The sequence below is a fragment of the Eucalyptus grandis genome, chromosome 6 (assembly GCF_016545825.1).
Source record: "Eucalyptus grandis isolate ANBG69807.140 chromosome 6, ASM1654582v1, whole genome shotgun sequence".
Lineage (NCBI taxonomy): Eukaryota > Viridiplantae > Streptophyta > Magnoliopsida > Myrtales > Myrtaceae > Eucalyptus > Eucalyptus grandis.
The window spans coordinates 47994688-48008878 of record NC_052617.1 but is presented as its reverse complement, the minus strand read 5'-3'; the positions used below and the strand labels follow the sequence as shown (position 1 = coordinate 48008878).

The 14191-nt window shown below is 37.6% G+C and overlaps 1 protein-coding gene and 1 pseudogene across 1 annotated transcript; both read left to right on the top strand.

The window, feature by feature from the left end:
- The first annotated feature begins 9683 nt into the window (after positions 1 to 9683).
- On the top strand, positions 9684 to 10507 carry LOC104452148 (annotated as a pseudogene).
- A 1260-nt stretch (positions 10508 to 11767) lies between these two features.
- Positions 11768 to 14177, top strand: LOC104450367 (protein LYK5). Its single transcript, XM_010064890.3, is given in 4 exon segments — positions 11768 to 12276; positions 12278 to 12383; positions 12385 to 13543; positions 13546 to 14177. Coding segments are annotated over 4 exon segments (1977 nt in total). The 5' UTR covers positions 11768 to 11914; the 3' UTR covers positions 13896 to 14177.
- Positions 14178 to 14191: the final 14 nt, after the last annotated feature.

Below are 14191 nucleotides of genomic sequence, written 5' to 3'. Positions count from 1 at the left end.
GGCGGTGGGCTTGCAGTTGCTCTTGTTGCTATCGTGCTCTAGTTCATCTGCTAAAAACTCTCGAAAACGCAAGCAATCGAAATCGTCTGGCCTATGAAGAAAAATGAATACAGAAGGAAGGAAGTAGTCGAAGCTGAATGAGAAGAGAGCTTGCTATCAAGCTCATCTTCTTCTTTCTTTTATTGTCTTTTCATCTTACAGCTCGATATAGATCCGTTCTGTTTTTACATGCTTTTATATAACAATAAAGGAATAACTTCTAGATCTAAACCAATCACTCCTTGAATAACAGCTCAGCACACACACATAAAAAAAAAAAATAGAGTTCATGCATATGTGTACAATAAATAACTCTGCTAAAGCAAACGACGTAGTTTTACACCCCTCTAATTCGATCGACCGCTCCTTCTTCACGCAAATCCTTTATTTCCTCTATTCCAGTTGACTTTCATTACTGAGTTTCTTCCTGCTGCTTCCTTCTAAGCATTTGCAGCGCTGCATTCTCAACATCTCCGCAAACTGGGTGTGGGTTTAAACTCTAGACCCAATTTGGTGCGTATGATGCAATGGTCCCATATGGATAGCACTTTAGTACAAATATTAGCAATTTGGCAATTGTTCGGAACATATCGGATGCGTTTGATTCAGTATTTCCAATGGGCTTTTAGCTTCTAAAGCCCTTTGGAAAAATACTTGACCGTTTGACAGTTATTTTGAAGTAGCTTTCAAGTAAAAGCGAACATTTGGAAAGTTAAAAGCTTAATGCTAGTAGAGACAAGCTTTGAGCTTTCAACATTTAACTAAATGCTGAAACTTATTTTTTTTCTTCCAAAACTTATTTCTCACTCATTCTTCAAATTTCTGATTTGGCCCTTGTTATTATTTTTTAAATGCCAAAATAATGATAAAAAAATCAAATATATATAACTGCTAAAAAAAAATAAATATATTTTGGTCTTTTAAAAATCTATAATTTATCTTTTAGGATTATTGTCAAAATTTATATTTAAAAAGCTGCCTACATTATTTTTTTTTTTTCAATTTTAAACAAATAAAAATTAAAAAATTCCGACGAAGGGTTATACATATATTTGATTTCTTAGCATTATTTTCAAATTTATATTTAAAAAGTCGCATACATTATTTTTTCAAATTTTAAAATATTAAAATTAAAAAATTTCGAAGAAGGATTTGGTCTTTTTTAAAATATATATGTATTTTATTTTTTTAGTATTATTGTAGAAATTTATATTAAAAGGTTGCATACATTATTTTTAAATTTTAAACAATTAAAAATTTAAAAATTCTGATGAAGGGTTTGATCTTTTTAAATATATATATATGTGTGTGTGTGTGTGTGTGTGTGTGTGTGTGTGTGTGTGTGTGTGTGTGTGTGTGTGTATTTGATTTTTTAGCATTATTTTCAAATTTTATATTTAAAAGTTGCATACATTGTTTTTTCAATTTTCAAAAAATAAAATTTTAAAAATTTCAACAAAGGATTTTTTTAATTATACATATATATATATATATATATATATATATGTATTTGTTTTTTTTAACATTATTGTGAAAATTTATATTTAAAAAGTTGCATACATCATTTTTTTTCAATTTTAAGCAATTAAAAATTAAAAATTCCTATGGGTCTTTAAAAAAAAAGTTATATTTGTATTTGAATATTTAGTATTATTGTTAAAAATTATATTTAAAAATTTGCGTACATTATTTTTTCAATTTTAAATGATTAAAAATTTAAAAATTCTAATGAAGGGTTTAGTCTTTTTTAATATATATTTGATTTGATTTTTTAGCATTATTTTCAAATTTATATTTAAAAAGTTTCCTACAAATAAAAATCGAAAAACTTCAAGGAAGGATTTGGTCTTTTTTTTTTTAATTATATATTTGTTCAAATTTTATATTTAAAAAGTTACATTATTTTTTCAATTTTAAATAAATAAAATTAAAAAAAAATATTAATCATTCAAAGAACTTTTCAAATGTGTTTTTTTACCAAACAATATTCTCTTAAAGTTGCTTCTCAAAACATAGTTTACCAAATGGCTTTTGCATTTACCTAAAGTCCTTTATGCTAAATTATTTTGCATTTTCTGGGCTTTCAAAATGCTGAACCAAACTCACATTGTACACTTAGAGAACCAAGAAATACTTTCTCGTGAATAAAATGGAAATCAATTTTGATATGTTTTTTCCTAGCATGTAGTACAGGATTAGTCGTAAGAGAGATTGCTGATTGGTTATCACAAAAGATTACCGTTGGTGAAGCTAATGAGATGTCGATGTCCGGAAGAACAAAACTTATATATGTGAGCTCATCAGTAGTAGAAGCCAGTGCGCTATACTCTACTTCTATGGATGATCGAGATACTGTAGTTTGTTTCTTTGCTGACCATGAGAGTATGTTGGACCCAAGATAAGTACATAATCCAATTGTAGAACGTTTTGTTTCAACACAACCAACCCAATCAACATCCAAAAACCCAGACTTTACACTACTTGAATCACCAACACTACAAGAGGCATGCTTCTAATGGGCTTTACAAACATTAATGCTAACATTTCATTACTTTCAAACCCATGCTTAGCAAGCAATCTAGAGATAACGTCTTCATTATTTCCCAAATCCTTGAGAGTTGTGACAATGGATTTCAATTGCGAGTACTCAAAAGAAGTTTCATTTTCAGTCGTGCCTTCAATACTATTAGAAGAGTCGGACAAGTTAAAGAACTCACTGCTTTCTCTTGCTCTAAATTGCATACTTGCAATGTAATTCGATCTCCGAGATGTAGAAGGTCTAGGCTTTGACTTGGGTGTAGATTTTGGGGCCATGGTTATAAGAATAGAGGAAAGTTTTGATCTTTTTGCCAAACGAGAAAAGTTGCAGGGAATTTTTGCACAAGGAGTTCTCGGAGGAAGACGAAGAAGAACGAGGAAGAATAATAAAAAAAGAGATTTTTATGGAAGATGAAAAGACATGACTTAAATGATAAGCAATTTTCGAAATTTCAAAAGGATGGTTTGGTTTTTAGGGAAGAAACTGTAAAACAATTTTAGAAAATAATTCAAACAAATTTAGAGAAAAATAAAATTTGCAATTAATTTTAAAAAATAATCATTTAAATAAGGAATAAATCATACCTAATATGTTTCTAAAAATACTCTTACCGCCAAAATTTGAAATCACGGTTGAACTGCTCAACATCTTTTGATGTTGTTTCTTCAAATGTAACCTGTCTTAGACATTTGGTGCAAATGGATCAATAATTCGCAATTTATTGCAAATCAAATCAAATGCTTTCTTTTCAAATGGCTTTGTAAAAATATTAGCTAACTGATTTTGAGAATTAATAAACTGACTATTTACTTCACAGTTACTAACATGATCACGTATGAAATGATGCTTGATTTCAATATGCTTGGCTTTGGAGTATAAGATTGGATTCTTCGTTGGGTTGATGGCACTGGTATTATCACATTTGATTGTTGTTTTCAAATCCATGTCCTTTAGATGTTGCTTCATCTAAAGAAGATGCAACAACTTCCCAATACAACGTACTCAGCTTTGGTAGTTGATAAAGCTACCATTGATTACTTTTTGGAGAACCATGATACAGGCATGCTTCCCAACAACTGACGGGTTCCACAAGTGCTTTTCCTATCTATTTTACATCCTAAAAAATCAACATCTAAATACTTAGATAATACAAACTCTAATCTCTTAGGATACTAGAGTCCTAGAGAGGGGTGAGTATTAATGTACTTAATTATCCTTTTTACTGCAGATAGATAAGACTCCCTAGGGTCCGACTAAAATCTAGCACACATACATGCACTAAAAAGGATATCAAGTCTTGATGTTGTGAGATAAAGTAAAGAGCCGTCATGCTCCTATACAGCTTTTGATCCACCTTCTTACCTTTTTCATCTTTGTTGGGCTTTGAGGAATAAGATATAGGAGTCTCCGTTCTCTTCAAATTTTCCATGTGGAATTTCTTCACGTGCTCTTTTGCATTTTTTTTTTTTTTGGAAGATGAGAGTTCCTTCTTCAGTTTGTTTGTTGCAATTTGAGGAAAAAAATTAATTTTCCCATCATGCTCATCACAAACTCATCCTGCATTAACTTAGCAAAATTCTTGTAGAGATTTTTGTTAGGAGATTCCAATATGATATCGTCAAAATAGATTTGTACTAATAAGATTTCCTTATTTTCTTTCTTAATAAATAAAGTAATATTAACATTACCTTTCTCAAAACCATTATGATTGAGGAAATTTGTTAGCCTTTCATACCAAGCTCGAGGGGCTTGCTTTAGACCGTATAGGGTTTTCTTTAATTTGTGGACGTGATCAGGTTTTCTTGGTTCATCAAAGCCTAGAGGTTGTTGCACGAACACCTTTTCTTTGATGAATCCGTTTAGGAAAGCACTCTTCACATCTATATAGAAAACTATGAAATCATGGAAACAAACATAAGTAAGTAAAAATCTAATTGCTTCTAACCTTGCTACCGACGTGTAAATTCCATCGTAGTCAATTCCCTCTTCTTGCGAAGAGCCTTTGGCAATCAATCTTGCTTTGTTTCTTGTGACTTTTGCTTGATCATTTAGCTTGTTCTTGTGCATTCATTTTGTTCCTATAACAAGATGGTCTTTTGGTCTAGAAACCAATTCCCATACTTCATTTATCTGGAATTGTTAAAGTTCCTCTTGCATTTCTCAGATCAATGTTCATTTGACAAAGCTTCCTCATTACTTCTTGGTTCAATCTCTAAAATGAGTGCCAAAGTACTGATGGCTTCTTTTGGTGCTGATCTCATTCTAATATTATCATCAATACCTCCGATGATTAGATCTTTTGAATGGCTTAACTTGTACTTCAAGTTTCTATCGAATCTTTCATCAGACATTATGGGTTTCTCACTGTTGTGCTTCTTAGACTTTTTTGGTTGTTGAAGTTATTCATCTGATTTTGATTCCTCGATTCTTCTCATTGTTGAACTACTTTAGATTGTTGCTCTCCTTGATCAAAATCTTCAAGAGTTTGATGATTCTCATCAAACTTCACGTTGATAAACTCCTCCACTGTGTGAGATCTTTTATTGTAAACTTTGAAAGCCTTACTTGTGGTTGAGTACCCTAGAAATATACCTTCAACTGATCTTTCATCAAACTTACCAGGCCGATCATTAGTATTTCTCAAAATAAAACATCTATAGCCAAACACTTGAAAATATGAAATATATGGTTTCCTACCTTTGAAAAGCGCATAGAAGGTTTTTTTCTAAAAAATTTTATGGAACTTTGGTTTTCGAACTCTCTCCCATGATCTGTTTTTATGCAAGAAATTGAATATCCTTTTTCATTTTGAATTTTTTTTGCAAATTTTGAAAAATGAGAAAATGCTTCATGCTAGTGTACAAGAAAGAAAACCTACGTGTACCTTGTATAATCAGCAACTATTACCAAGTAGTACATTTTACCTACCAAACCTTGCGCTCTTGTTAGTCCAAAGATGTCCATATGAAAAAGCTACAAAATTCGGTTAGTACTAACAAAATTGATGGATTTGAAAGAACTTCTTATTTGTTTACCAAGGGCACAAATTGAGCAAACTTCAGATCTTTCAAATTTTAGATCTAGTAATTCTCGTACCAATCTCTTTGAGGAGAGTTTTGAGATTTGCATGGTATTTATGTGTCCAAACTTCTTGTACTAGAGGTCTATATTAGATGTTGAACATCATCAGTTGTTATATCCAATAGGTAGATGTTTCCATGTCTCATTCCTATAAAATACTGCTTATGATCTTTGCTAGTGCCTGAGCACTTGTTTTCTTGAAAGCAAATCTCGTATCCAGTGTCACATAATTGAGTGATACTAATCAAATTATAGTTCAGTCTTTTAATAAGGGATACATCTCTTACAATCAGATTACCAATCTCAATTGTTTCTTTGTCAATAATCTTTTCTTTATTGTTCTCTCCAAAGAATACGCTTCCACCATTAAATCTAGTGAGTTCACAAACTTGTTTGGATCACCAGTCATGTGTCTTGAGCAACCACTATCAAGGCACCACTTGTTTTTCTTCTGCTTTGGTACCTACAAAAATCAAAACAAGTTCAAGTCTTCTTTGGTACCCATATCAAGCTGAATCTTCTTTAGTTAAAAGGATTAGCCATGTTTAGAAACTTTCTCCAAATCAACTTCCAACCTTTTGAACGGTCATTTTCAAAATGATCATGGCTGTCGCAGATTGAAAATTAAGAAGGTTTCAACCAACAAGTTTTACAAACTGTTTTCTAAAATGATTTTTAAAAGAAAGAAAAAAAAAATCTCGGATGCTTTTTCTTCTTCCTCTTTTTGTGTCATAAAATTATCATGTCCCGATTTGTTGTAATATAGGATCTGAATGGACAAATTATGCTCCAAAGTTTTTGAATCAATTGAAAACCTTTTTGTAACATCCAAAATTTCCTTTTTCAAAAGATCATTTTCTTTTAAAATGGAATCATGATTTTCTTTTACTTGAAGATCTTTTTCAAGACACTCAATCTTTTCTTTTTATAAAGAATCTTGTTGTCTCAATTTTAAATTTTCTTTCTTCGGTTTTGAGAATTTCTAAGTGTAGCCTTGTAATCAATAAATAATTCATCTATGTAATTAGATACTTCAAGTGGAATATCCAAATTACTTACCTCAAATTCTCCCTCATAATCAAATTTTGCCGTCGAACAAATATTAGCGTAGTCTTCATCGCTTTCTTCACACTCAGTATCGCTCAACATTTTGGTCTTCAGTGCTTTCTTTGTCTTTTCATACTTGTTCTTTCTTTTCTTCAAAAGATGACAATTGGTCTTGATGTGTCCTTGCTTCTTGCACTCAAAACAGACAACATCTCTATTTTCGTCTCTATCATTGAAACTTCTCTTTTGTTCAGATGATTTGAGGGTCTCTTTCCTTCAAACTTCCTTCTTTTTCCAGCCATTCTTTGAAGCTTTTTCACCATGAGTGTAATTTTATCATCATCTGAATCTGAATTATCAGAATTAATATTAGATTTTAAAGCTATTGATTTCTTACCTCTAGTGTCTTCGTCGTTTAGACGTTCTTCTTCATGGGATTGTAGTGTTCCCACGAGTCCATCTACAGAGAGGAGATATTCTCTAAGTTTCTCAAATACATGTCTTATTATTGCTCCACTCTTTGGATAGTCCTCAAAGAATCTTGTTCACTTTTACAAGGTCTGATACAAGTTGCCCTTGATATGCCAGTCTATTGACAATGTTAGTAAATCTACTAAACATGTCAGTTCTTATCGGGTTACATCTTGAATGCTTCGTATTTGTTGGAGAATAATGTTTATCTTCGTCTTCTTAACCCTATCAGTTCCTTCGTATGTCACTTGCAACTTGTCCCAAGATTCTTTCATTTATTCACATGAGAAAATTTGGTTATATTCAGAAGGAGATAATGCATAATATAATGAATAAATTGCTTTAGCATCTAATGCTTCTCTTTTCTTGATATCCACATCAAATAAGGCTGAGACTTTAGGTTTTTTGCCTTCTTCTTTGGACGAAGAAGTTTCAGGATTTATGCCCTTGATAATAACGTTACACTCCAAGGAATCCTTAGATCTAATGAATACTTTCGTCTTGTTCTTCTAGATGTTGTAGTCTTTTCCATTTAAGTATGGAGGCCTTGTATCACTCTATTCTTCCATCAGTCCTACTGCAATATTGCTAGCCATAGAAGGATCATTAACTCAAAAGTAATAAAACACTTCAATAAAGAGTAATCATGCTCTGATACCAATTGTTATGATTAGAACTATCACCTAGAATGGTTGAATAGGTAATTTTACGGAAATGAGAAAATTGAAATTACTATTACAGCAAAACAACTATTGGTGACGAAAGACGATACGGTTAGATCTTACCGATGTGCAATTCTATCACAATTAATAAAAAAAAAAAGAGTAAGAGATAGAGAATTGCACACAAAAGATTATAGTGGTTCGGCTTTTGTAAGCCTACGTCTATTCTCCTATGCTAATAGCTTATTGACTGGATTCCATTATAAAAAACCCATCAAAGGTTACAAAATCTGAGCAGTAAATACTCAAGCTCGTGTGAATAACTCCTCACACACTCTCAACCTCTAAATAATTGCACAATGTCGCTCACAAAGACGAATGTATATGATTAGAAAACACTTTTTAGACTTTAGAATTAAAAGCTTTGATTCTCGTGAATGCACTTGATCCAATTTTGAAACCTTCTATTATACTCCTCCCAATCCAAGCTAACTCTTGGACATATCTCCAAGAGGATTATTTAGCCAATCTACTCGTTGGCCCGAATCTCACTTAGAGTCTGATTGCTTCAAGGTCACCGAGAATGATACTTCCCATAGATTTTGCCGCCCATACAGCAGTTCGGATTTCCAAAAGTCTAGTACTTCATCTTGGAAAGAATGTTTTGCCTCCAGTCTTTTATTCCAAGAAAGTCAAATCTCCAAGAGATATTCGGAAAACTTTCCTATTGGAATTCCTTAAATACAAGGCAAGAAATCCAACCAATCACCACTAGCCATTACACGAGTATATTACCCTCCTTCTAGCCATTTGAAAGAACAAATAAGAAAGGAAAGAATTAAGCCGCAACTTTGATTCTAATTGATATTATCTGATTATTTCCCATCAAACTTTCCACCTAAAAAATACTTATCATTAGAATCAAAGACTTATCCTAGGATAAGTTTTGTCATGGTTCAAAATTGCTTTAGGGAGTATTATCTCCACAAGCTATTCCCCTAGGGCTTAAATCTCTCTCTCTCTCTCAGAATGTTCAGTGTCGACAACTCGAGTGATCACTAGAATCCACCCCACAGCAGCCGTGCTTTCATTGCGGAGAAGAAATTCCCTCACGTTAAATATGATGACCCCGAGATTCCAATGGTATAAAGTTGGGTTGCTGGGAACGCAACATGCGAACCAGATCCTAGAACAGGCAACACCTCCAACAATGATTATGGCCCAAATGCTCACTGTATCGACTTTGGCGGCTGAGGACATCGCTGTGACACGAGTTTCGAAGGAAATGCATACCTTCCCCCAAGGATGCCAAGGTATGATCTCGGTTCTGAACTGTCTCGAGCTAAAAGTACCCGTAACTATTCTCCAACATCAAGTGGTCTATCTCTCTCGAATCCTATCGCTATTCTCTAACATCTGCTTTCATGTCAGATATTGACGAGTGCAATGGGACTAAAAACATGTGCGCCGATGTACAAAACTCCCTTTGCATCGACACCGATGGGGGTTTCTACTGTGATGATCCATCTGCAAACGGTTCTGATGGAAACCATAGCATGCGCTAAGCGACAACTGCAGACATCATTCTTCGCGGTACTTTTTGGTCTTTTGCATTGAGCCAGAAACGTGATTTCATTTTCATAGACTAATTATTCTCCTATGGGTGCAGGTGTCACGATACGATTGACCGTGATAGTCACCCAGGCCATTGGAATTTGGTTTGCTTTGGTGCTTAGAAGGACAAGACGAACCAAACTAAAGAAGGCGTTCTTCAAGCGGAATGGTGGTTTGTTATTCCAGCAATAGCTTCGCAAGAAGGTGCAATTGTAAAGACAAAAAATTTCATGTCGGAGGAGCTGGAGCGAGTGACGGACAACTTCAGCGAGAGCAGAATGTGCGGGAAGGGAGGTTTCGGTCCAGTTTACAAAGCAATCCTGTCCGATGGAAGAATAGCGGCCATAAAGAAATCCCATCTGATGCACGAGAAACAAGTCGATCAATTCCTCAACGAGGTCGTCATTCTCTCAGAGATGAACCCCCGGAACGTGGTGAAGCTGTTAGGATGTTGTCTCGAGACGGAGGTCCCTCTTACTAGTTTATGATTTCGTCAGCAATGGGACTCTCTCCCAACACCTCCACGGTGAGGATCGCTCTTTGTGCATATCATGGGAAGTCCGCATGAAGATCGCTCTAGAAATTGCGGGGCGCTGGCTTATCTGCATTCGGCCACATCCATGCCGATCTTCCATCAGGATGTCAAATCGAGCAACACACTCCTGGACAACAACTACGGCGCAAAGATATCGTACTTTGGGATTTCCAAGACAATCTCGCTGGAGAAAACTCGGGATTGCAAGGGACGTTCGGCTATCTAAACCCGGAGTACTTCCACTCAAGACAGTTCACGGACAAGAGCGACGTCTACTGCTTCGGGGTGGTTCCGCCAGAGCTCTTGACAGGAGAGAGGGCTGTATCCAGAGGTAAAGTCGAGGTAGAAGAGAAGAGCCTAGTGCTGAACTTCATCCTGGCGATGAAAGAGAACAGTCTGTACAATATCCTGGAAGACCGGGTCCAGCATGAAGTCGCCGATGACGAGGTGAGATCTTGGACTTCGCGACCCTCGCGAAAAGGTGTCTCAAATCGAACGGGAGGAAGCGGCCGACAATGAGAGAAGTCGCCATCGATCTAAAGATCAGCAGACTTTCATCTCTTTGTAGCGCCATTCTAACCCGGTTTCTTGAAGCGTAAACATGTCATGTCGAGAGTTCGAACTCAGCATGGCGTTGGGCTGAATTGTAATTCTTGAGATTACATTATTTTTCAACCAACCTCGATCAAGAAATATGGTGAAAAATCGAAGTATTCTGATCAAGTCAAATGGACCCTTGAACATTTCTTAATTAAAAGCAATGTCTTGGTTATGCACACGGATTTTAAATTACATTATGTTTAGAAATTAAGTGAATTTATATACTTTCGTAATACACTTATTCGCCAACAAGACGGACTTTCAATTATAAAAAAAGAAAATGGAGCTTCTAGACAATTTTTTTTTCCAAGTAATCTTAAAGGTACTTTGAAGAAATCTCAATCACGAAATATGGTGAAAAATCAAAGTATTTTGATGAGTCAAGTCAACTCTTGAACGTTTCTTAATTAAAAGCCATGTCTTGATTATGCACATGGGTTTTCAAATACATTATGTTTAGAACCCAAATGAATATATATACTTTTGTAATGCACTTATTTGCTAACAACATGGGCTTTCAATTTAAAAAAGAAAACAAAACTTTGAGACAATTTGTTTTCCGAGTGATCTTGAAGATACTTTTAAGAAATCTCAGCCAATACATTTGTGATGAAGAACAAACGCTACTTAAATCGAAGAGACTTGCTGTTTTTTTAAATTGAGATTTTGCCTTGATTAATCTAAAATTATAGATAACATCACCCCCTACTTGTTACATGCAGAAATTAATTTTGGCAAATATTTTTCTAAAAATAACCGGCAGTATCATTTAAAAAAAATAAGCTGATGAGAAAGAATTCTCATCATCCCTGAACATAAAATTGTTGTCTATAAAAAAAAAATTCTCACTAATTAATTATTTCAAGTTATACAAAGATTGCTCTTTTTCTGATAAATATTTTTTAAATAATTTACTTTTCGCGAGTAATTTTATCTCTTTCTAAATTTCTTCCTGCAGACGATCAAGTCAGAATTCATCGTATCTAGTACCCCAACTGCGACAAGAAGATTTTTTTCAAAACCAGAACCAACACGGCATGTGATTTGGCCCTAAAAGTCAACTAGTCAACTCCACCACGACGCGTTCCACCATCCTCCCTCCAACTAGGACTAGACCAGCCGTGGGCCCCTCTCGCTCAGTCTCCATTTCAGGTCGTCTCTTTCTTCTTCTTCCTCTTCTTCCTCCGTAAATCCCATTTCTTATTCCTCCGACAGCTACGCATCACTCCTCTCTCCATCTTTATCTCCATCTCTCCATCTCTCTCTCTCTCTCTCTTTCTCTCTCTATTGGCGAAACCCATTCCGAAGCGCAACGCAGAAGAATCCATGGAGTTCGTCTCTCTCACCTTCTTCTCCTTCTTCTCCTTCCTCCTCCTCCTCCTCCAACCCCGCCTCCTCCTCTCCCAGCAAGCCTACGTCGACAACAAGCAGCTCGACTGCGAAAACCCCTCCAACAACAACAACATCACCCGGGGCTTCTCCTGCACCGGCCCCCTCACCTCCTGCCGCGCCTACGTCACCTTCCGCCCCACCGCCGTCTATAATTCTCTCGTCACCGTCGCCTACCTCCTCAACTCCCAGCCTTACATCTCCGAGATGACCTCCATCAACAACCTCACCAACCTCGAGCACCCCCCTCCCGACACCCTCGTCATCGCCCCCGTCGACTGCGCTTGCACCTCCTCCTCCTTCCTATTACCAGCACAACGCCTCGTACGTGCTCCAATCGGTGTCCGACACGTACTTCCTCCTCGCCAACGACACCTACCAGGGGCTCAGCACCTGCCAGGCTCTCATTGGCGGAGAATCCGTACTCCGCTGTGAACCTGTCCGTGGGGATGAATCTGACCGTCCCGGTGCGGTGCGCCTGCCCGACGGCGAACCAGAGCTCTGCCGGAGCCAAGTATTTGCTCACCTACCTGGTGACTTGGGGCGATTCGATCTCTGCCATAGCGAAGATGTTTGGGGTTAGCGAGAAGAGCGTGCTGGACGCGAACGAGTTGACGGTGACGAGCGTGATTTATCCTTTCACGCCAATTTTGGTACCGCTGTCCACGGAGCCTACGAAGATCGAGACGGCGTCGCCGCCCGCCAGTCCGCCGGAGGCTCCCTCAGTGCCGGCGGGCGGTAATTCAGGATCTTCGAAGAAGTGGGTATTCGTCGGTGTCGGCGTCGGAGGCGGTGGGCTCGCGGTTGCTCTTGTTGCTCTCGCGCTCTGGTTCTTCTGCTACAACCCTCAGAAGCGCAAGCAATCGAAATCGTCTGGCCTAACGCCCAAGAAGTTCTCAGACACCTCTGCGACGGATCACGCTTCTCTTGCAGTGAAGGGCGGTTCCTTCTCTGGCTTCTCTTCTGGCATTCGAGAAGCCATCGACACTCTGACCGTGTATACCTTCCAGGACTTGCAAATCGCCACCGGGTTCTTCAGCAAGGGCAACAAGATCAAGGGCTCGGTCTACCGCGGCAAGTTCAAGAACGATGATGCCGCGGTGAAGGTCCTGAAGGGCGACGTCTCGGGCGAGATCAACATCCTGAGGCAGATCAACCATGCCAACATAGTCAGGCTTTCCGGGTTCTGCGTCCATGAGGGGAACACTTACCTCGTTTATGAGTATGCTGAGAACGGGTCTCTCAGCGACTGGCTCCACTCCAAGAAGTTCGAAAGTTACTCTGTTCTGTCATGGAAGCAGAGGGTTCAGGTCGCGTACCACATCGCCGACGCGCTCAATTATCTGCACAACTACACGAATCCCCCCTACGTCCACAAGAATCTGAAGACCAGCAATGTTCTCTTAGACGCCAATTTCAGAGCAATGGTGGCGAATTTCGGGCTGGCGAGAGCCGTGGAAGACAGCGACGAAGAAGGCGGACTTCAGATGACCAGGCATGTTGTCGGGACTCAAGGATACATGGCCCCAGAGTACATAGAGAATGGCGTGATCACCTCAAAATTAGACGTTTTGCCTTCGGGGTCGTGATGTTGGAGCTCTTGTCCGGAAGGGAAGCTGCCGGAGACACCAAGAATGGAGAGGAGTTGCTGTCTGCAGCCATCAAGAGGGTGCTCGATGGAGACAGCGTGAGGGAAAATCTACGAGGCTTCATAGATCCTTCGCTTAAGGACGAGTATCCTCTGGACTTGGCATTTTCCATGGCAGAGCTTGCGAAGAGATGCGTCTCCAATGATCTGAATGCTCGCCCTCAGATGGCCGAAGTTTTCATGACTCTTTCCAAGATCCTCTCTTCCTCGTTGGACTGGGATCCATCGGACGAGTTTGATCGATCCCAGTCAATGAGTCATGGTCAGTAAAGTAGGCCGAATCCAATTGACAAGTTAAATAGCCAAAGTGCCACACGCAGGTCTCCACATTACATAATCCGGTGAAATAGTAAGCTCTGGGATGGGTTGATTCAAGGGCCATCTCACTGCAAAATGCTTGTATGATGTATATAGGCAAGGAGTTGAAATAATCGTGCATTCCTAGTTCACCTAGATAGCCAAGCTTTGCTATCATAATAATTTTTAAGATACTGTGAAAATAAATGAGTTACAAATTCTTGAATGTATAGATCTCACAGTAATTTATAATTATTTCTTATTTGATT